Genomic DNA, 24,633 nt, shown 5'->3' with positions numbered 1-24,633 from the left:
CATTATTGTTTTTATACATATTTTATTCTACATTCTTTCACATGACTAATCATGTAGTTCATAAATCTAACAAGTTCGACTAATTAGTCCGATTTATCAAATTAAATTAATTAGTTTATCATAAGTTATTAAATTCAAGCAATCAATTTATAAGTTTATGATGTTCCAAATTCATAGTAAAATATTTAATTAGGGAATTTAATAGTTTTTTTTGAATTGGTATATTTAATTACACTCATTAAGATTATTTCATTTAATAAAATACGATTAATTGATTTTTCATATGAAATTTTTAACATTTTATTGAAATAATATTTTAATTAAGATCATTTTATTTAATAAATTATAGTTAATGGGCTTGCTTATATGAAATAGGTATAATTTTACTTAAAATTTTGGACAATATGTTGTTATAGAGAACTAATTTAATTAAGAATGTACTTTACAACTATAAGCGATACTTTTATAAATGAAAAGTTGTTGTACGAATTAAATAAAATACATAAAAAGAAGATGATTCTACTAAAAATTTAACTATTATAAATAAAATATTATTTTAATAGATGACTGTATTATGACATTCTTTTCCAAACTTAAATTAATCATTTATCTTAAATCCAACATCAAACAAATAATCCAACCCTTAAATAAATCTAATTTGATTAGGGGTGAGCATTCGATCGAATCGAATCGAATCGAAAATTTTCGAGTTAATCAAGTTTTCGAATCTCATTTTGTCATCCTAACTTTATTTGAAGTTTTCTCGAATCGAGTCGAGTGAGATGGAATTCGAATCGAATCGAATCGAATATATTTGTTCGAGTTAAATTTTAAAAAATAATTTTGGGTCCCTGTAACCATTGTCACCCATCGTAATAAAAGTTGTCCACCTTAATCAATTTTTTTATTAACTTTCATCACTTCATAATTTATTTATTAATTTTTATATACTGGTTAGCTTCTTTGCTTGCTTAGTTGTTTCAATTATCTTGATTCTTGTCACTATGTATTTTAGAATTAAAAATATATTAAATGTAAAAATATGATTTTTTAATAAAAGTTATTTTAAAAATAAAATGTGAAATTGATACCAATATAAAATTTTAACACGAATATTTTATGGCATAATTAATAATTCAATTTTAATATAAATATTTAATATGAATAAACAATTGAATAATATAAATAATATAAAATGTGAAATTTAATTTAATAATATAAATAGTAGATATAAATAAAATTATTACTATTTATGTTTATTGATTTTTTTTGGATAATTTTGATTTTTTATTTGAGAGTAAAGGGTGAGGAGTAAAAGTTTAGGGGAAAAATAAAAAGTTTGGGGGAATAAAAGTTTGAGGGAAAGTAAATAGGGGGAGTAAAATTTTGGAGGGAAAATATTAAAAAAAAAATTGGAGGGGGTTTGGGATAGATGGGAGGTGGGATGGGAAGGGAATAAAAATTTTAGGGGAAAAGTGGGAGGGAGTAAAAACTTTGGGGGAGAAATAAAAGGTTTTGAGGGTTTTTGGGAGTAAAATTTTGAGAAAAAATAAATGGGAGAGTAAAATTTTGGTGGGAAATGAATTTTGGGTAGATTGGGGGGTTGGGAGGGGAGGGAAGGGGAGTAAAAGTTTTGGGGGGAAAGTGGGAAGGAGTAAAAGTTTTGAGGGAAAAGTAAAAAGGTTTGAGAGTTTGGGGTAAAAATGTAAAATATTATAGTTTGATATTCGAATTATTCGAATTCGAAAACTCAACTAGATTCGAACTTGAAATTCGAAAAAAAAATTCGAGTTGACTCGAATAACTCGATTAACTCGAATAACTCGATTCTTTTAACTCGAAATTTAAATTTTTTTCGATTTTTTCGAGTCGAATCAAATTTTGCTCACCCCTAAATTTGATTGCCATTGCAAGTTCCATAAGCTCATTTATAAAGTGTCAAAGATATAAATTAAATAAATCGAAGAACCCATTATAAAACTTGTTTAGGGCCTAGTGGCCCAGTTAAATTAGTTTCATTGTAATTCCTCCTCCCCTGATACTACTGACTGAAGTGGTTGAGCTGGACTGATGATGATGCAAGAAATAACGTCAGACTTACGAGGGCAGCAAAGGGGTGTCCCAGGGTCACAATTGAGTTGATTGAGTCAGTGTATGTAATCTAAAAAGGTAGTGTAGAAAGACCCGAAAGCCATGGGGTCCATTTTGGCATATTCTATCGGGTCAGGTGAGTGGTCTCTGCGTCTGCCACTCCCACTGTCATGAGCCATGAGCCTTTTCCCACCGCTTGCTCGTATTTCAAGTTACATTTGGCTAAGAAATATATAAGGATTTTGCCCCAAATAATAAATTTTTTTGTTAAAAATAATTAAAAAGTTAATCAATCAAAATTTGGGCTAAATTAGGTTTATATGTTGTTTTTTTTTCATTCACTTTTTAGGTTTTTTTAATTAAAAATTACTCATTTTTAAAGAGTGTGTGTAAAAGTGCGTCTAATTAGGTGCGCTTTCTGTACAGTTAGCTGAAAACATTTTCCTCCAATGATAATTTCCCCAACGATTTTTTGAACGTTGGTAATAGTAAGAATTTTTAAGGGCCAATGGTAAAATTTTTTCTTATAAATATCAAACTATTTTTCATTTTTTTCACTCAAATCCAACTATCTCTATTCTCTCAATTCTCTCAATTTTCTAAAATTTTGTTCTCCGTTTTCCGATACACTTGTTTAAAAATATTATAGTTTTATTTAATTATTTCGTATATTATTTGTTTCGATTAAATTTTCACGAATGATAAACTCTCTAATTCGTTTCGACGACAAACACATTTTCGTCGCTCAAGCGATAATGGTAAGACGAAATTTAAATTTTCGTTATTTTCAATTAAGTTAAATTTAAGGTTTTTTATTTTTAAAATATTTTAACTTAATTTATTTTGTCAATACAAATAGGTGGATAATCGTGTTTTGGAGGGATTCATATATAACTTGTCAAAGAGCCTAGACACCGAAATTCGTGGTTACTTGTAAGACACGGAATTCTTGCATGCAGCGAGTGTAAAATCACACTCGAGGACGTAGCTTTACAACTTGGTTTACAGGTGGATGTGTCAGTTGTCACGAGGTCAACGATCATTCCCAGTAAAGAGGATATTTGTGAGACATTTTTTGAGAAGGTGCCGAACAAGTTTCAAGGTGGCCGAATAGATATGAAGTGGTTGGAAACCAATTTCATATATCTTCCTTCAAATGTGCCTAACGTCGTCAAAGAACAATACTCCTGAACATTCATCCTGAGGTTAATCAATGGCATTTTAATACCCGATAAATCTTAAAATTTGGTACACATAAGGTGGCTACTATACCTACTCAACTTCAAAGAATGCAGACGACTAAGTTGGAGATTAGTCATCTTGGCCACGTTGTATCCCGAGTTTGACTTCTACTATGCTTGAACATCCACTCTCCATTTGAGAGCCATTTTGTGTCCACCTCGGTGTCAGCCTTCGAATGAGAATGAAAGGTTAAAGATATCAGTTGCCTGGAAATAGAGAAAAAAATTACGTTGATTACACCGGAAAAACCTTCATTTTCCCCTATGATTATGGCCTCAATCTTATGTATGGTGTATATAAGGCATTATTTGTGAGTATCCAAAAAGCTTGAACTCGTGATAGTATAACGACTATCAATTGGCCCCCAGTTATACTCGAACTGTGACTGCATCATGGCCGCCGACTAGGACCTCTACTTAGACTTCAACACGTGACCATATCAAACACTATCACCCCGAAACCTGACTTCCATAGTATGGGTTTCTAAGATAATTGTCCTATCCCAACATAACATATGAAATGTATGTGTTCTAAGACGCGTTATCGCATCTCGGCCCTTCAAATCTACCTATAAACTTTCGCGGTTTCACTCCTAAAATCCTAGTCCTAACAAAATTAAAAAAAAAAAGGCCGAAACCTACTTTCACACACTCTCCAAAATTGATTCCCCAATTGAAAAACGATCTAAAAATCCAATTAAAAAAACCCGACATATACAACTAATTTATCCCAAAATTTGTAGTATTTATATCTATATAAATAAAAGGTGATATACTGTAACGCTAATGTATAACTTTTTTTTTGTTTTTACTCTTTTCTCCCACAAAATCATTCATTCATGTTATAACATATAAATATAATTCAAACTATAAATGATGCATTACTCTAATTATATAATCATTACTACATCGTCTGTGAGATAAATTGATTTCATATCAGATAATGTCGATTGGTCAAAAAGTTTAATTTGGAAATCTTATAAGCAAAGGTTCACTCCTTTTATGAAATTATAGCAAAATTTATTCTTATCTTCATCAAGTGCTTTCTTTACTTTTCCTTTTAATGAAAACCCAAATCAAATCATAACCAATTTTTAAAAGCGAAAGAAATTAATTAAATGTGCCCCAATCATAATTTATTAAATTAAAAATATTCATGCACCATTTCTTTATAACAATTACTAGGATAATGTTTAACTGATTATAAAAACTGATATAGATAAAGATGCCTTATTTATTTTTAAATAAAAAGAAAAGACATAGCATGAATGGTACACATGGATTGTACTCTCATTGTCAAAGGCCTAATTATTGTGAATTATAAAGTTTGTTTTGAGTGTGTGGAATGGGTGATAGTTACTTAGCACCATCATTGCATTCTTAACATTACTTTCAAACTCTCAACATTATTGCTTTGGATATAGTTTTATGGGTGTAACTTATAAATCATTCCATATTTTAAAATTATATTATAAATACTAGAAATTCTGAATATATTTGAAAACTACGTCATGTTTAAAAACAACCTGCAATAAATAATAAAATGTCTTATTTAAAATTAATTAATAATACACATGCAATATATACAATATTAAAATGGAAAAATTAGATTGAATTGTGAGTACAATAAAATTTAAAGATATAAATACATCGAGTAAAAATATTAAATGCACTACAATTGTTTATCTTGGTATTGTCATCAATCTTGAGTTGATGTCGAGTTAATTCGTAACACCAACTCAAATAATAACATTATCAATATATATGACTGGAGGAGATAATAAAGTATGGATAGTAAAATTAAAATGTATAAAACATATTAGATTATTGAGAGGTAAGTTAAAATCTTGTTAACCTAAATATTGTGGTTTCAAATCTCATAATAAGTATTTTATTTTAAATACGAAAGGATATTTTCAAAGGTTTAATAATAGTATAAATAAATAATAATAAAATATTAATGATATGAAAAGATAAAAATAATAAAATAATATTGATATTTGACAAACTGAAAATGAAAAAGAAATGTATTGACAACATTCGCGAAAAGTGAAAAATATTTTTAAAAATTTGATGTGATGTGAGTAGTTTTTTTTTTAATTATATGCCAAGTGTATGGTTATTTTCATATATAGTAGTTTTAAAAACAAATGGTTAAGTTGTTTTTTTATTTAAAATATTATATAAAAATATTGAATGACATAATATTTTTTATATGATTAAGATATTTTTTATATTCATTTTATGATTTATAAAAATTAATCTTATCAAGACTCATGCTTGTCCCTCATAATAATATTGTTTCTAAAGTTCAAATCTGAATTCTCTTTGAGAGTTCAATGTACCTCACACGATAAAGGCTTCAACCTCAACAAGAAAAGAACAATATTACAATACATTGACAATCGATTTTATTACAACTCAAGCACGACATATCAGGGGTGATTGCAAGCACATATCGTGATAAAAGAACCAGTTACAGAGGGTCTAAAGTGGTGGGCAGAACCAACAAAAGAATCAAACATCAACTAAACTGGAGAGGACATTAACAAATCCATCCCTAAAAGCACTTGCAAAAACAAGACTAGAACTTGTACAAGACAAGACAAAAAAATTCCACACATTTCATAAGAAAAAATGAAAACTTATTAAACAATGAAAAACAACAAAAAAAACACATAAAACTTAAGACAACACGGGTCCAAATTGACTTATGAAGTCATTTATTATTCCTAAATACTCGCAAAATAGAAACATATCAAGAAGTCAACGACGGGCCATCATTCAAGTATCAACGACCAACCCACCTTACAAAAGAAACTACTGGTGGTCAGTGGAGGTTAAGTGACGGCGAGCACTGACTTTTATCCATCACAGCCCACGAAGACAATATAGATACTTACAAAATAAATTTACAAATTGAAAAGAAAGAATACATGTGGGATGAAAAAGGAGAAACAAAGAAGAGAGCATTGATAGGGAGAGAGGGGGAAAAGGGAAGACAAGACAGATGATAACACCATTAGACAAATCAAATGAGAAAAAGCAAACCACCCAAAGGAAAAAGGAAAAAATTTAGGTTAAGTATTGTTTGAAGAAAATGTACATTGACATCTAATGTTATACAAACCAAAAATAAAGCGGGTTTATTTATACTCCTAAACCGGTTAATATACTATTCAAAAGTGAGTAAAAATGAACAATAGCAATAAGCAATTAGGTCATGAGCAGCTTAGTCCCTTCCAGAATAAACAAGGCAATTGAACAAGTTATTTAAAAATAGTTGTAAAAATCATAGATGCTTCTCTTCCATTGGTTGAATTGTGGAAAATTTCAATAAAATTAAAAAATATTATATAAATATAAAAAGTTTGGAACATTTCTTTTCTAATTTTTAAAATTTTGTTATAATTTTTTGAAAATTTTAAAATATTTTGTTAATATTATATAATTTTTAAAATTTAATTTTTAATTTTTAATATATTTTTTGAATTTTATACTTTTAAAGAAATTAAATATATTTTTTTAAAATCGATTTTTGGAAATTTTTGAACTTTTATAAATATTATATTATATAATTTTGTTGATTTTTGTTGTTAAATTTTAAAAATTCAACCAATTTTTATTACATGTGACCATATTTTTCACAACCGCATTTGGTTAGATCAACTTTTATTAAATGAAAATGATTAATACGGCTTATTTTCTCAATTTATGCTTTGTTTATTTTGAGGGACTAAATTGCTCCTTATTAATAAAAATATTAACATGTCTTTAATTATCCTTATTTTCAAATTTTATTTTAAGGGACCATTTGAATATTTAATCCATATATATAAAAAAAAGAGAGATGGGATTCTTTCCTCAAGAAGAAAGAAAGGTGCTTCCCCAACAAGGTTTTCTTTTTTCTTTTCATTTTGAGAAGAACAAAAATAGAAACGAACTTCTTATATAGATGAAGCAATGTCATAGTTCAAAGGAAACTAAAGTACAAACTATCCTACATTAATAATAATAAGCAGAAGAAGAAGGAACAATTAATATAGGCACTTTTTGGAATGCAATAGCATCATGAGCAATCAGCCTTAAGATTCTCAGCAGAGTGACTGCTCATGATGTTATATCATTCAATTCCATCCCACTCAATGCATACTTTAAACCTTAGCTACCACATACATATAAAAATATATGTGTGTGCGCTTAATTAAAAGCCGCACCGAAAGCCGGCGACCAGTAGTCGGCACCATTGTCACTTCCGACTTGTTGGGTGCATGATACAGGAACCAAGCACAGCCCTCTACTCCTTAAGTCCTTTGACTTAGGCTCTTGCTTTTCCTGTTTTTATATATTATCAAATTAAAGTTATATAATAATAATAGCAGTGATGATGATGATGATCATGCAGGATTAATATGATAAATAATTACAGTATAAATGAACAATTAGTCAAATGAGAGAGAGGGGGGTATCATTATCATATCAAGAAAGGGCTCTTCTGGTTAAGGAGCCTTCCCTTTTGCTTTTCTCAACAGCTACCTTTAAAAACAATTAGATATGGAGAAGGCAAAGGAAAAAAGGCATTGGAACTGTGTCTATCTTCAACACTTTTTCTTGCTTTTTAAAAAAAAAAATTATTACATATACTTATGCAGTTCCAGAGATTATGCTTTTGATTAACTTTTATTCACTTAAATGTGTTGTTGTTAAAGCTGAGAACCTTGTTCTTTCAATGCCCTCCTTTATAGATAAAATAATAGTTAAAAAAAAAGTGCTTTCCCATCCATCCCATCCCATCCCATCCCCCTTTGCCTTTGTGAGTTGATTGATCCAATAAAGTTTACCTGTCCTTCATCTTCAGGAAATGCACAATTCCTTTCTCCTTGACCCTAATAAAGTTTACCCATCAATTAATTATATCATCATATACTATAATTGTATATATCTAATTGCATTGGGAAGTGGGTTTATGGATATGTATGGGTACTTACAGATTGTTGGTTTCTCATGTTTGGTGATGCAGTACCCAAGTAAGGGGAGCTAAGAGCCTGCATTTTAGATGGGGAAAAACAGAATAATGTATACATATATTGTTTTGATGACTTCCATAACTAATGGTCTAGAAAAAGAAAAAGCATGAATTATTGAAACTTTAAACGATACAAGTATAGATGCATGCTTGCTTTTCTCCTCACTGATTTCAATAAGCAGGCGTATAGGGCATGCAGAGAGTATAAAGATGAATGGGTAAGTGTTGAAGAAACATCACCTCAATTTGACTTTGAAGGAATCTGATATAACCAATAGCTTCTAACAACACAGATGCTGTGTCAGTCTGCAAAAAGAAAAACAAACCCAAATCATCTTTCTCAGATTTCCCTTTAATGTTAAAAGCCAACAAGCCAGAACGCAAAAAGAAATCTCTCTCTTTTTTTATATTAAATCATTTTATTTGTCTTTGAAGAAAATTTGTATTGATGAAAAAAATTATTAAAATTAGAAGTTTGGTTTCTACAGTGAACCACAATTTTTTAACGTTAAAAATTGTGCAAAAAAAATTTAAACAAACAAAGAAAATGGCATTGATCAGTGTACTGGACACAGTACATAAAAAAATAAAAGAAAGAAATCTACTTATGGGTTTTATCATAGAATAAAACTTGTTCTGTAAAATGTACTATATATTATTCTTTGTGTTGGTTTATTGAGTGTGGGTGTGTGTAGGTGATGAAGAAGGTTAAGGGGATTTTTGGATTACCTTTCCAAATGGGGAAACTAACTGGTGAAGTGCTGTTATTCTATCTCCAAGCTTCTCCTTTCTCACCTGGATTTATCATATACATAAGGGCATAAAATTCAGCGCACGCACACACACACTATTAATCAAAGTTGTTTTTTTTTTTTTTTGCTTTGTTTTGGACCCTCTTTTTAATTTATTATTTTTTATAAAATGGTAGCTGGTAATATTTTAAAAGAATAAGACATGCTTGAAAATGGACAATCAAGAACGACATATATATACAAGTAACATTCTAGGCAGACAAACACAAATGCACAAGCACCCAGAATTAAAAGAGAAAAAGAAAGAAAGATTCTTGTGTTTACTTTCAAAGGTGGTTGGCTTGAAGACGTCTGAACCCTAGCTTTCTTAAACACCCCACCACTGCCTTTGCTATTACACTGCCAAAACACAGATTAACCCAAATAAATGCAGGATTTTATCAAAACATTCTTTACGATTATTATTATATATAAGTAAAATCTTTGTTTACCTCAGAAGAATGGTCCACGGGTGGTTGAGTATTAGAGATAGACCCATCTGTGGCCTTGTTATAAGTGAAGTCTAACATATTACTGCTTGAAGTGGTGATACAGGACCTGGGGCTGGGGGATAAAACTGCAGTTCCCATGATTTGAGACCAAGCAGCTGGTGGAACTGGAAGCCTAGGTGCTTGAAATTCTTCACTGGCATGATGATGACCGTACAAGTTGCTATGTTGTTGAGTAACCTCTTGCTTTATAACTTCAACTACGGGAACCCTCAGAGATGGATTCAGGATTTGGTTTTCCCAATTTTCCAACTTTTTTGGCTGGAAATTACTTGGACATAACCTTTCTTCTTCACCGGAGAATCCACCCCTACCCACCACAACCACATAATTAACCTTTGTTAGAAAGATAAACCAAAACAACACATATAAAGATATAACAAGCATGAACAAAAAGTAGAGAAAAAAGAAAAGCTCACGAGAGTAGTTGGCTACATGACTGAGGAAGCTCTTGGTTATCAGGCAAAGAAGTAGCTGAATATTCAACAACATATTGAGGGAAGAGGGATGGGGATGGTGTGGTTAACAAAGTTGAAGGGTGTTGAGAAGGTGGATGCAAATGCATGCTCCACCAGCTAGGGTTTCCTGCCATCATTTGTTGCAAAAAAAAAAAAACCAACAAAAATTTAGTTCAATTTCATATGCCTCTGATCCTTCAAAAATAAGTTCCCCACACGCACAAGAAGAGAAAAAAAAAAGTTGCTTTCTCTCTTCTTTTCCTTTTGTTTTGAACCCTTTCACTTCGTTGAGTTTCCTTGTTTAAACACCCAACCAAAGAGGGGTTTGTCAAAAGCTTTACCAACAGTGCCTTGGTCCTTTTGTTTGCTTTCTCAGATGAGGGTGAAGAAACTTGGAAAGAATTTTTATATACAGGGTGGGGTTTGGGAGCTTTGCTTCCCTTTTCTTTCTTCTTTCATTTATTTAGTATTCTTTTTTATTCTTAGCTTTTGCTTTATTATAAAGTGGGGGGTGTAGTTAAAAAAAGAAGAAGCTAGTGGGCAGTATTTTCAGTCCTTAAACTATTAGGGCCTCTACCACCATAGTTCCTTGATTTGGGGTGTTTTCTACCTTGGGATTGTTTTAATTTTGTGTCTTTAATTAGCTGCTAGGGTTTAGGGTATATAATGTTGGGTTCCGTAATTTGTAAAAAAAATAATGTTTAAATCGGATTAAATTAATAAGTTTGATTAAAAATTAATTGGAGTATTGGTTTGGAGAGGGAAATTAGATTCGTTAATTCGCGAATCACTTTAAATAAATTGATGAATAAGGTTTTATTTTTTATTTTTATTTTTAATAATATATTTAATTAAATAAAGACTAATTTAACCATAATCTAATTCCGAAAAAGCTAATATGTAATAGATGGTATTTCTTAAAATATGTAAATTTGATTTCAGTTTCCATCCTAACATCATATTAAAATATAAAAATAAAATAATTTACTTCACCCTTAGTTCAGGGTTTCATACCTTGATATTAGTTACCATGATTTCTGAATTATTATGCAATCAATACATACGTACATATAGAGAGAGAAACTAAGTACCCCCAAACATTCTAAAACATTAATAATCTTATTAATGTATACATTGTCGGAACCGTCAAACATTATATGTTTTATCTTATTCTATATTTTGGGATTGCTAGCTACCACTTTATACACATGCTTCCAAATGATAGTGGGATTAATGGCATTTATAAAGTATCCATTTAATCAACAGATTTTCAACGTTTAACAATTTAGTCCTCACATGGTTAACTTTCCCATTTTTATTAAAAAATTGACCAAATACACTGAATTTTCACATACTAGATCTAGTTCGTTTAATCGATACATGAATTTGAAATTGAAAGTGTGCACACTGGAACATATAGCAAAAGCATGCAGAAAAGGAAGGGTCATCGATTTGATTGTTGATTTAATGTTCGAGACCATAAAAATCTTTAAAAGAGATGAAAGGAGACGAATTTCTTTGAATCAACTTATTTAATTTAAGATGGAAAGAAAGAAGTTATATATATATAGGCAACTGACAATCTTTTGAGTTTTGAGTAAAAGACAACATTTGCAATGCTTTAAACTGTACAAAAGAGATATTTCAGAACTGATCCAATATCAAGGAGGCCCGCCATTTCAAACCAAATTACTCAAAATAAAAGTATATACGTGTCGCCGATTGAGTCTTAACTCAATTAATGCAAGAGAATGTGGGCTTGAGTGCGTTGAAGCACATTATCCTCCTATTTATGGTTTGAAGAGAGACTCTAATTAATTCTTAGTATTATGTCAAAAAGAACATATATGAGCAGAACTTATAGTTAGATTATTCAAAAAATACATTTACACATGTGTATGTATATATATGATTGAGTTTAAAGTTTATAGGTCTCTTTGGTAAAAACAAAACAGGTATGTACTAACTGAATAGGTGTGGAATTTTGAAGAACCCCCCCCCCCCCCCAAACTTATAAAACCGTGAAAAATTGCGGGTGAGCAGGCTTGAATGATGAAGCAGCAGTGGCATGGGGTTTTTTTTTTCCTAGCAAAGAATTCTCAGTCATGTAATAATGTAAGTAAGCTAAAAACAGAAATAGTGCTTTTTCCCTTTACCCTTATGCTTCACTTTTCAATACTGTTTCCATAATTAAGGACGTGCAATCAGTTAGCAATTTTGAATATAAATAATTAATAATTGTAGTACTAGTACTAGTGCTAGATTCTTCATTATTTCTTGCTCTCACCTCGCTGAGCGCAACTCCCACGGGTGGCACCTTGCAACCATGATCTTTGTCAGCATACACATACTCGATACGTGGAGTGCTTTCAATTTATATTGTCAAAGATAAATGTTGAACCTCTTCTTTACATGAAGTAGATTCATTAATCCCATCATTGCTTTGCTAAGAAGGTTATCATGTTCCCTAGGAGATCGATCATGAGAAGACTAGCAAAGATATGTGTCAAGACTTAGTGCCAAGGAAGCAACCAACTTCACCTATAAATACTCTTTGGCCTAACCTCTCATCGTTATGCTTTTCCTTTCTCCAACCACCCTTCTCAACGACTATTGGCACACCTCAATTGTGTGAATAGCCATTCCCTTCCTTTGTTTTTTATCTAAAAGATTTGGTGCAATGAGCGTGGATGTCAAGGCCATCCTGAAGAGTGTATCCATAAAAATTCGATTTATTAGCTATCACCCAAGGATTATTGCCTTGATTTTTATCCTTCCTAAATTGTCTATGCGTTTTCCTAGCAACCACCATCCAAGGTCCAAATTTTTCCGTCACTACCATCTCATCTCCCTATTATTCCATTGACTCAATGACATCAATTGGGTTCTTTTCAGTATTAACACCACCAACCTTAGGACAAATTTCTCGTAGATAACCATAACATCCGCATTCAAAACAGATGTTAGGGATAGACTCATATTCCACACATTGAAATCGTCCATCAATTCTAACCGATACTATTAAGGGTTCGTTCAAATTAACGCTAACTGTCAAACGAGTAAAATAACCCCATGCACATTGATCAATATTATATTCAATCTTTATCGCTTTACCAATCATGTTACCAATAGCCGTTAGAATACTTTGTAGAAGATTGATTAATATTTGGAGAAATAAAACAAAGAAAATGATAAAGAATATAATGGAGAAGAGAAATAAATTTTGTATGGAAGAAATAAAATTCTTTCTAATAAACCTTTTTTCAAATCACACTAAAATCTTCATCACATACAACTCTTTATATAGGAGTTGTAAGTGACTATTCATCTATATCACTAAATGCTAGGAGTTGTGACTATTCATGCATGTGTGTAACCTTTCATATTCAAGTCTCTTCACTCTTCATAATGTGTGTAACTTTTCATCTTCAAGTCTCTTCACTCTTCATATTCAAGTCTCTTTACTCTTCTAACTTTTCATAATTTATTTGTGCAAGATTAATTTAATTATGTGCCAACAATGTCTCCCTTAAATTAAACTTGCTTTGAACTCCCAACCTTTCAACATTTTCTTGAAGACTTGTCCACTTAGCGGCTTTGTGAAGATATCAGCCATCTGATCTTCCGTCTTGCAATATTCAACTTGAACATCACCATTATTCACTAGTTCCCTCAAGAAGTGATATCGAATGCGAATGTGTTTTGTCCTTTTATGAAGAACTGGATCTTTTGTGACCGAAATAGTAGAACTATTGTCACAAAACAAAATTGTTGACTTGCTCTGCTTCTGCTTAAGACTCTCCAAAATTCCACGTAACCAAATCAATTGACATCCAGTATAAGATGCGTGATATATTCAAACACGTAGTCAAAAGCGCCACAACTGATTGTTTCTTTGAGCTCCATGAAACTGCACCACTACCAAGGTGAAAAACATAACCAGAAGTGCTTCTGTTATCATCAATGCTTCTTGCTAAATCACTATCCGTATAACCAATGAGATCAACTAATGTATTAGCTTTATAGAAAATTCCATAATCAATGGTTCCCTTCACATATCTCAATATTCTCTTGACAGCCTCCCAGTGATTGGAGTAAGGTTTCTCCATGAATCTACTCACCAAGTCGACAAAGATATACGATGTCAGGCCTTGTCGAAGTCAGATACATCAACTTTCCAACCAAACTTCTGAATATGGTGGAATTGGCTAGCTTTCCTTCACCCTCTTTAGATAACTTCAGACCTGTAATGCATGGAGTAGAGACTGGATTTGCATTTTCCATCTTGAACCTTTTTAGAACTTCCTTTGCGTAGCTCTCTTGTGAAATAAAAATTCCTTTCTCGGATTGATGAACTTCAATGCCAAGAAAATGATGAAGTTCTTCCAAATCTGTCATCTTAAATTCTGCCATCATTGAGTGCTGAAATTCTTTCAACATCTTCACATCATTTCCTGTGAAAATAAGATAATCAACGTTGAGACTTACAACCATGAATCTTCCTTGAGAATTGTCTTTGATGTAGAGAGTATGCTCATATGGACATTTCTGGAATCCACACTTCTGAAAATAAAAATCGATGCGGCTGTACCAAGCTCGGGGTGATTGCTTCAACCCGTACAAAGCTTTCTTCAACTTGTAAACTTTTTCTTCTTCTCCTTTTTTTGACAAACCCTGGTGGTTGATCAACATAGACTTCTTCTTTGAGAACACCATTCAAAAACGCAGATTTTACGTCCTTTTGGAACATTTTCCAATTGTTTTGGGCAGCAAGAGAAATAAGTAACTGAACTGTCTCAAGTCTTGAAACTGGAGCAAATACTTCTGTAAAATCTTCTCCTTCCTTTTGCTTGTATCCTTTTGCAACCAGTCTTGCCTTGTACTTGTTGATAGAGCCACTCGGATTCATCTTTGTCTTGTACACCCATTTGATTCCAATTGAATTCTTGTGCTGCGGCAAATCTGTGAGCTCCCATGTATCATTGTTTTCAATTGAGCAAATCTCTTCTTTCATGGCTTTCCTCCATATATCTTCTTGATATGCATCATCAAAAGAAATTGGATCTTCTCATGCAAAGAAGGAAAAGAATACAACATCATTTTGCACAACTTCCTCAGTTATATCATATAACTCTTAAATACTTCTCGTTTTTCGGATCGGGCTGGATGAAGAAGAATTTGGGGAAGAAAGAGGATTTCTTGCTTGAGCATCATCTTCAACATTCTCAATTACTACCTCTTCTTCTTTTTCTTCAAGTTCAAAAGGAAAAATTGGCAAATTTTCTTTTTCAACTTCCATATCTTCAAACATGGAATTTTCATCAAACCGAACATCTCGGCTTATCACAATCTTCTTTGTCACCAGATTGTACAACTTGTATGCCTTACTTCTTTCACTATAGCCAATGAAAATGCATTTCTCTGACTTATCATCCAACTTGCTTCTCATTGCATCTGGAGTATGAGAGTAAGCAACACTCCCAAATACTCTAAGATGACAAACACTAGGTTTTGTACCATACCACGCCTCATGTGGTGTGCAATTCTCCAAGCTTCTTATCGGCGATCTATTGATAAGATAAATTGCACAGGAAACAGCTTCAGCCCAAAATCTTCTTGATAACCTCTTCTTCTTAAGAAGACATCTAGCCATTTCCATAATTGTTCTATTCTTTCTTTCACACACACCATTTTTTGAGGTGTATGGCGGATTTGTCATTTCATCTTTGGATGCCACTATCTCAACAATATTTCTCAAATTCTTTTGAAAATATGCACCTCCACGATCTGTCCAGTAAGGTGTTAATTTTCACCAAGAAAGTTCTCCATACGCCTTGAAATCTTTGAATCTCTAAAAAGCCTCTGATTTTTATTTTACACAATACACCCATAACTTTCTTGAGTAATCATCAATGAAAGAGATAAAGTAACGATTACCTCCCAAAGATGAAACTGTCATTGGACCACAAAGATCCGAGTGAATAAGTTGCAATGGTCTTCTTGCTTTCCACGAGGATTGAGAAGGAAAAGTAATTTTGTGTTGCTTTCCAAGCTGACATGCTTCACAAACATCATCAAGCCAATCGATTTTTGGTAAACCTTTAACCATCATCTTCCTTGAAAGCATCTCCAAATTTCCATAGTTCAAATGTCCATATCTATCATGCCATAACTTTGAAACTCCTTTATGAGCACCAATAAAGGAAGACATATTCTGATTTTGAAGGGTGAGAGAGAAAAGATTATTTGATGCCACTCCAACTCTAGCAACAACCTGATTTTTTCTTGACAAATAGCAAGCCATGCCACAGATATGAATATCATACCCCTTCTTCAAGAGATGCCCAACGCTAAGCAGATTATTTTTAAGACCAGGAACAAAATAAACTTCAGACATTTTCTCTACACTTCCTTGCTTTGTTTTGAACTCCAACTCACCAACACCGCTAACTTTGTAAGCTTTGCCATCTCCTACTTTTACTTCTCCACAATCAGATTCAAAGAACTTCGAAAATAAATTTTTGTTAACTGTCATATGCTTGCTAGCACCACTGTCTATGTACCAGACATCATAAATCTCTCCACCATAAGATACGAGCAACAAAGTTTCTTGCTTTTGCTCTTGATTATTTTGTACTGTATTAGCTTCATTTTTCTCTTTTTTCTTATACCAGCATTCACTTGCCAAATGACCAGGTTTGCCACAATGATAACATTCAAAATAGCCACGACCTCTTTCTCTTTGATTTCCACGTCCACGTTCTCTTTGTGATCCTCTAAAATTCTGACTTTGGTTGGCTTCTTTCCATCCATTCTCCGTTCTTGCATCTTCACCTTTTTCACGAGTATTTGAGCCTCTTCCTCTAAAATTTCTTCCTCTTCCACGACCACGATCTCTCCCTCTTTGATTTTTAAAATCTCTCTTCTTCTCATTTAGAGACAACTTTGACTGGAGTGCTTGATCTAGATCTACTTCCTTCTTCTTGTTGTTTAATCTTTCTTCATGGGCTTGCAACGAACCTGTGAGTTCATCAATAGTCATGGTACTCAAGTCCTTTGATTCTTCAATGGCTACCACAATGTAGTCAAATATGGAATCCAAAGAACGGAGGATTTTTTCAACACCACGAATATCATCCATAGTTTCATCATTTCTTTTTAATTGGTTTACTATAGACAAAACCCGTAAACAGTAATCAGAAACTAATTTCGACTCTATTTTTTGCAATCTTTCAAACTCCCCTCGAAGAGTTTGCAATCGAACTCTTTTCACCTTTTCATCTCCTTTGAATGAATTTTGTAAAAACTCCCATGCTTGTTTTGCCGTGGTGGCACAAGCTATTTTTTCCCAAGCCGCTTCATATGATTGAACTCCTTGATATATCCAAAATAAGGCTTGTTGATTTTTCTTCCTTGATTTTCTTACTCTCTTTTTGAACTTGTGTTAATCATTCCTCCTCTTCAGCCTCAACTTCATTATAACCTTTTTCAACAATCTCCTAAACTTTTAAAGATCCAAGAAGAGCCTTCATTTGGATACTCCATTTGCCATAATTTTCTTTGGTTAATTGGGGAACGGAAGAAAGAGGAATAGAATTGTTCATTTCGATCGAACAAGGCTCTGATACCAATTTGTAGAAGATTGATTAATATTTGGAGAAATAAAACAAAGAAAATGATAAAGAATATAATGGAGAAGAGAAATAAATTTTGTATGGAAGAAATAAAATTCTTTCTAATAAACTTTTTTTTCAAATCACACTAAAAATCTTCATCACATACAATTCTTTATATAGGAGTTGTAAGTGACTATTCATCTATATCACTAAATGCTAGGAGTTGTGACTATTCATGCATGTGTGTAACCTTTCATATTCAAGTCTCTTCACTCTTCATAATGTGTGTAACTTTTCATCTTCAAGTCTCTTCACTCTTCATATTCAAGTCTCTTCACTCTTCTAACTTTTCATAATTTATTTGTGCAAGATTAATTTAATTATGTGCCAACATACTTCACTTATACATACCACCTAGTAGACTTGGAAGATGAATCCATGCGGTAACATTCCTAGGGAAAGCGATACTTAGACAAAATGAACTACTCCATGGTTGAACTGTAAGATAATATCCAAAAATCACCCAAGGACCTCTTGACAGAGCCTTCGCATAACCATTTCAATATCCACCAACTGAAAATTTTGAGACAGCTTCTAAAGCATAAGAAGTTTACTCATAAAAGCATTGAAACCAATTTTCCTTCCTAGAAGTTTCAAGATCATAATACTAGCCATACTCTTCTCAATGAATGAGCGTACTCGAACAAAAAAAGTTAATAGATGGGATTCTAACTCAATATCATCATCAAACCAAGAGGATCCTTTATCCCAGAGCCCTGACCACTGTTTAGAAGCGTATACTTGAAAGACGGCTAAGAAACACTTTGCGGACAATTCACCAATCATATCAAACTCCGCATCATCCTCCCTCATCCTACTCTTTTTAGCAACCTGACTAATCTCACCCGTCGTAGGCGGCTTCCCCATTTTGTCGGTACCTCCATCAGCAAAGGACATGAGAGAATCCATTTTTTATCACGTTATACTCTATGTTAGATCTCCTATAATTTAATATTATCAATTAAATTTGACAACTTGGTGTTGAAGATCTTGACCTGAGTGTGAAACCAAATAATCAAGTATATTGTACCGGAAGGGTAAAAAAGAGGGTGGGTGGGATGCTACACTTAATTTGACTTGAAGTACGTGATAGTTTACAAGGGAATAGAATAACAGAATTAGAGAAAAAAAATGCACATAAAACAAAGGATTAATGGACAAAATGTGAGTATATGAAGCTACCCAGCTAGCTGGCTGGGATGATTATTTTTGTCCATTTTGATAGATATATAGAAAGATAGGACCACCTATATCATTCTCTTCTTACCAACACTTTTTCTCTGTTCCTCCATTTTTCAAGTTTGTCTCAAAAACAGAACATGTTCACCTGTTTTTTTGCTATTTTGTAAGAATACATAATATCTCCATAATTCTGTTCCTTTCTGTTTTTCCGTAATTAAGCACTGTACATGTTTTGTTTTTGTTACTGATATTTCCTAATGAAATGATGGAAATGTCATCTTAAAGAACCGTGGTGGGTTTGAATTATGACTAGAAGACTAAAGTCGATACTTGTTGAATCAAACTTTATAATTGACCCATGAAGCAAAAGTCGGCCAAACTTTATTTTCATGGTATATAACTAAAAATAATAAAAAAATGGAAAATTAAGATTAAGAAAAGACCACCCTTCCAATTGGTTATGAATTTTTTTATTTAATTACTAGTAATTTAACTGGTTTACCAACAATGGGTGACATAAGAGAGGTCTCTGCCCCTTGAATGCAAATTTAGAGTAATAGGAAGAAGGGATCTAGGAGTGATTCAGATTGGTTCGTCTTTTTCTTATTTCTTTTTATTATTAAAAAGATTAATTATACTTTTTTAAAAATATTAAAATAAAAATTTGTCATTATATTAATTTATAAATTTTGTTATTTTTGGAAGAATCTAACTGCTGTTTTATTGTTTTGGTTGGGTCACTCAAAGCTTTTGCCTCTCCACAGACGAGAGAAAAGATAAAACTACTTAATTATACTTAAATCCTAGAAACTCGAAGTTCCAAGAAAAGCGGAAGACATTTCTGATCACAATACTAAAGAAAGAAAAATGAGCCAAGTGTTTAAACCAAAACCCAAAAGGAGTTAAATTTTATCAAATTTAAATCACTAAAAAAAAAAGAGATAATGACAAAAAATCTCCTCCACTTTAACAAAATTATATACTGCCACGTGGCGTTACTAAAAAGAACAATCAATCAACTCTAAGTACCTGAAAAGAGGATGAAAGAAAAATGAAATCAATAACTAGCTTTGTATTTAATTTAAATTTAAAAGGAAAGAACTTTTGGACTAATTGCTATGAGATCCTTCAGCTATAAGTCAAAAGCAGCTCATGATTTGACCTCGTATTAATAAACGAAATTAAAGTTCAGCTAAAGTACAGGATGTCATTATCCCTTAAAAAAAAGTTTTACCAGAACCACACAATTTGCCACTAAATATGGGCCCTGTTATGCTTGTGAGCCTTGACCTGTTATGTTCAACGGCAGCTACCACGCCCGCCTATGCCTTTTGCATGACAGTTCCTGGGCTACCTATATCCTCTACTACAACCTAACCTACTTTATATGTAAATAGATTTATCCATCTCAGCAACGACAATGGGGTTTTTACTCTCTTTAAATCTAATCAATTTTTAATGCAATTTGAATATGATATTCTTAACCAACATCAAAACGATGCTTTCAAAACACATTATGTATCATGAAAAAAGCCTCCCCCTTTTCCACTAGCTGCAAAAAATAACCTCCGTTATTAATGTCACAGTTGACAAAGAATCATTCATCCCCCCCCCCCCACTGAATTGGGGTACAATTTTTCTCTGGAAAAAACCTTCATTTCAAAAATGTTTTGTATGCCACATTGGGGCATTTTTGTTATACAGGTTTCTAAAAGGCACAGCGCTCTTATCCGCATTTTCCTATGTAAGTTACTGACTCTGAGTTTTATGTTCAACATCACTGCCATGCCGCTGCATCGCCACAACAGGCTTGCTGCATCTGGAACACTGGAATGAGGGAACCGCAGCACAGCGTGTTCTAAGGCAGTAATAGCAATACCTGTGAATATCATTTATAAGCAAGCCACGTACGAAAATCCAAATGTATTTCATGGAAACAGCTGTTACGAGTAGCATTCGATAAATTACCAAGATGCATCGTGACAGTATGCACATGGCATTCTTTTATGGAGCTCAAATTCATAAGACATATTTCAAGCCAGTTGTTCATAATTTAGGGCAATATGGAGCTTCATTTCTTTCAAAAATTAGGCCCCGTAAATAGACAGGATATGAAAAATCGGAACAAGGTTAAGTGTTGTTCACAGCATCACCCTGATATAACAACAAAAGAGCTAGAAGTGTATACGGGGATAGGAAAGAATTCAGTTAACTTACCGATGCTGACAAGGGAGAGCGAGATAAACAAGTGTTGGACTTGCCCAGCAAATGGGACAAATAGAGTCATCCTCTTTAGAACTCGAAGATTTGTCCTTTGAGAAAGGGTGAAGAAAACTTTTAACGGTTGATGAGTTAAGAAGAGGGAGAAGCAGCAACAACATCTCCTGTATAATGTAAGTATTATAGTTACATTCATTGCAGATGAGAAGAAATATTGTTGAGCAGACTCAAAATGGTAAACAATCGGGTTATGATCCTATAATATACAGGCATTGGAGCAAACAAACTCCATGAGCAAATTACAAGCCTTAGACATCTCCTTCACCGAATATGTTAATGACAGAGTGTTAACTTCTTTATTCGTAGTTAAACGGAGACATGATGGCAATACATGTGAAGTTTTTTAACCCCACTCTCAGAATAAAGCGTAGCCCTAAAAGATATTTTCCAATTTTCCTTATTTCTTTTGTTTCCAAGTCTGATGGAACTCAATATATATACTTATTTACCAGCAATAGAAACTCCCATCCCTTCCTAATCATTTTGTCGATTTCTCCACAATATACACCTCACTTGATGATATCTGTTACTCTGGTAAAGACTAGCCTATAGACAAATATTAATGTTCATCTTATAAATAAAGAGTACATATAAAAATCTAGAAACTGAACATTCAGATATACAAGAATTGAGATGCTGGCTTTAACAAGGATTACCGAGAACTCATTCCACACCAACTGACGATTCATGTACTCAAAACTAACAGCTCGATTCATATTAGGGCTTTCATAGACAAGCCTCGCTTGTAATGATCTTTCAATAAGGTTTCTATACCTGCATTAAAACCAGTGGAATTGGATCAACTCTGCTGAAGAGAATAACAAGGCTTCTCAAACCAGCTAAAAGTTCTCTAGCCATCAGGTTTCATGTTTGATAGAATAAGGTAATATTTACCAAACCAAGAACAAGACAACCAGATTAGTTTCACACAGTGATGATGGCAAATGGAAAACTTAAGATGAGTTTATTTTCCTACAGTATTAATGAAATTCGAATACGCATGTGCTTCAACATTTATAAGGCTACCTCTTATGAAAAACAACACTTTGAAACCTACCTTCCAGTATAAAGAAATATGAGTAGGTTGCCAAATGATGCAGCCTTGTAAAGCCCTTCAATACGTTGCATCAAACCCCAAGCTCGCCGTGCCAATGGCCTCTGAAGAAGAAAGGAAAAAACAGTGTTGAGTTTAAACAGTGTCCAAACTCTTCCTAGGGGAAGAACACAAAGAAGAAACCAGAACCTGCTCAGAATCACCCCATCTGCGAAAAGCAGATAATGACTGTAAACGAGCCCAGATGTACTGACCACCCACTGCAGCAACACAATACCACATCTTTTGAGCAAAAGTTAGCCCAGGTCCTTCCAAACCTGTTCTTACTGCAGAAAGATACGGAGAAAGACAAACTAAGGATGTAGGTAAGGCTGCATGAGAGAAAGGAGAGCTAAGAAAATTCTAACCAAGGTAAAGTGCTATGCAGATATTAGGATGAACTCTTCAAAACTGACAGTGTTAAATAAGGACAAATGCGGGATTATTTCAAAAAGGAATAGATGTAATTTTGATACAATAACTGATAATTCAGTCGCTGATAAAGCCAAGACCATAAATAAATAAAAAGGACGAGGTACAAGAGAATGATTTGTTTGGCCAACTAATGTGAGGCATATCATACATAAACCTCAATTGAAATAAAAGGAAAAGAAACAAATTCCTGCTATTACAAAAAACAATTAAATCCTCAATAGCAAACAAATCAGTTATCACAGCACATGAGTTATATGAAGACAAAGTGGTTAGTAACAATGCTTATACATGAGCAAGACACCTTTCTAGTGCCAAAATATAACATAAAAATTTCAAAGATATATCTATCTTCATCTATATGATAAACATAAGAGAAATCAAAGAATTGAAAGCCAATTCTTAAGTAGCAGAATAAGAAAGAGAAGTCCAGACCTTCTTACCTTTTCCTCTTAATGCCACGGCACGTTCATCTCTATACCTCAGATTCATAAGTGCAATTCCTGGAGTTGGCTTATCTACCCAAATTGAAAACCGCCAAATGAGAAACTCGAGGAATGCATCGAGTTCTGGTTCATATTGAAATAACATTCCTGGCTAACCCCCAAAAAAATAGAGAAACAAGATCAGAGAATTGCAAAGCGCAAGTTCATTTTCCATACACCACGAATGCCTTCAATAGCAAAAATACCTTCATCAAGGAGAAAACTTTAACCAGCTGTTCTTTTAACATGGCTGACAGCTCAATATCCAATCTAGCAGCATCAAATTGATTAACTCTAGATATTGATATCGGTATACTTGAATGCTGCAGTATAGCAGAAGTGTAAATAAAATAATCTACAAAGGTTCAAATAACAGCAGAATTAGATCAACAGGAAAAGAATTCCAGCTAGCAGTTGGATATTGATCTTTAACCTATTCACCATTAAGCATAAAGATCAAATCTTTTCTATTAAGCCTTCCATATGCATAAACAGAGAATTAAAAGTTCATATTAAAATTTTTACCATGACAATGCAATTCCATTCAGCTTTAGCAAATTTTATTCCTTGATACCCTTAAACTATTCCCCTTGCATAAAAAAGAAAATTCCCAGATACCATTTCAATAAAAACAAGTACACCCATGGATATTAAAGGGAAATTAGGGTACCCTAAAACATAATATTTTGAACTTTGAAGTTGTGCCAGGCAATTGTGTGATTAATCAAACAGATGAAAGGAAAATAAACAAAGGGTAATCAATTCTTCTGTTCAACTTCAATTAAAGTGTCACAAAAAGAAAATTACCTGATGAGAAAGAGAAACAGAGTGCCAGTGAGGAACTAGCCTTTGGTAAGAAGTAACCCAAGCATCTTCCTGTGGTGCTGGGGATGGATTGCTTCTTACACAAATCATTTGAAGAGATTACAAAATGGATTCTTTTTTGGGGGGGAATTTTATTTGATGAGATTTATGTGTTGCTGAGGTCTTGAAGATGTAATTTAATTCAATTTTTTTTTCTAGGCTGAAAATGCAGCTAAAAACCTTGAGACTTGAGAGGTGGATTAGTTTTGGCAAAATTCGATTGCATCCGAAAAAACTCGGAAAAAAATTGAATTTCTAAATGACTTAAAGTTTTTCGAGGTATTCAGGTCAATTCGAATAATTAATTTGGATTTGAGTTGAATTTTGTAATTTAAATATTTTGAATAATTCGAATAATAGATTGGTGTAAATATCTCTTTGTCATATCAATTTTGAACCTAACCAAAATTTTTAAAAATTAAAATAATTTTAAAATTTAAAATATTTATAAAAATTTTAAAATTTATATTTTAAAAGATTATGAAATTTTAAAAAAATTCAAAAG

The 24,633-nt window shown here is 32.7% G+C and overlaps 2 protein-coding genes across 2 annotated transcripts; both read right to left on the bottom strand.

Moving 5' to 3' along the window:
• Nucleotides 1-7,265: 7,265 nt before the first annotated feature.
• On the bottom strand, nt 7,266-10,586 carry LOC105778029 (transcription factor bHLH68). The gene is made up of 8 exons (XM_012601580.2): nt 10,078-10,586; nt 9,602-9,968; nt 9,435-9,509; nt 9,088-9,153; nt 8,599-8,664; nt 8,321-8,377; nt 8,174-8,218; nt 7,266-7,667 (listed from the first exon to the last, which is right to left on the bottom strand). Exons 1-8 carry the CDS (start codon nt 10,251-10,253, stop codon nt 7,533-7,535), a joined length of 987 nt encoding a protein of 328 aa, XP_012457034.1. The 5' UTR covers nt 10,254-10,586; the 3' UTR covers nt 7,266-7,532.
• Nucleotides 10,587-19,853: 9,267 nt separating this feature from the next.
• Nucleotides 19,854-24,370, bottom strand: LOC105778050 (peroxisome biogenesis protein 2). Its single transcript, XM_012601622.2, has 8 exons — nt 24,072-24,370; nt 23,471-23,587; nt 23,223-23,376; nt 22,498-22,634; nt 22,312-22,412; nt 21,911-22,028; nt 21,192-21,358; nt 19,854-20,853 (listed from the first exon to the last, which is right to left on the bottom strand). Exons 1-8 carry the CDS (start codon nt 24,177-24,179, stop codon nt 20,724-20,726), a joined length of 1,032 nt encoding a protein of 343 aa, XP_012457076.1. The 5' UTR covers nt 24,180-24,370; the 3' UTR covers nt 19,854-20,723.
• Nucleotides 24,371-24,633: the final 263 nt, after the last annotated feature.

Source organism: Gossypium raimondii, chromosome 10 (assembly GCF_025698545.1).
Source record: "Gossypium raimondii isolate GPD5lz chromosome 10, ASM2569854v1, whole genome shotgun sequence".
Lineage (NCBI taxonomy): Eukaryota > Viridiplantae > Streptophyta > Magnoliopsida > Malvales > Malvaceae > Gossypium > Gossypium raimondii.
The sequence above is the reverse complement of the archived record's forward strand: the minus strand, read 5'-3'. Positions and strand labels throughout refer to the sequence as shown.

Coding starts and splice junctions, on each gene's coding strand:
- LOC105778029 (XM_012601580.2), bottom strand. CDS start 10,253: ATGATGGCAGGAAACCCTAGCTGGTGGAGCATGCATTTGCATCCACCT. Junction 8,665..9,087: donor TAGTTTCCCCATTTGGAAAG/GTAATCCAAAAA, acceptor TTCTTTTTGCAG/ACTGACACAGCATCTGTGTT. Junction 8,219..8,320: donor ACATGAGAAACCAACAATCT/GTAAGTACCCAT, acceptor AAACTTTATTAG/GGTCAAGGAGAAAGGAATTG.
- LOC105778050 (XM_012601622.2), bottom strand. CDS start 24,179: ATGATTTGTGTAAGAAGCAATCCATCCCCAGCACCACAGGAAGATGCT. Junction 22,635..23,222: donor CGTGGCATTAAGAGGAAAAG/GTAAGAAGGTCT, acceptor ATCTTTCTGCAG/TAAGAACAGGTTTGGAAGGA. Junction 22,413..22,497: donor GATGGGGTGATTCTGAGCAG/GTTCTGGTTTCT, acceptor TTTCTTCTTCAG/AGGCCATTGGCACGGCGAGC.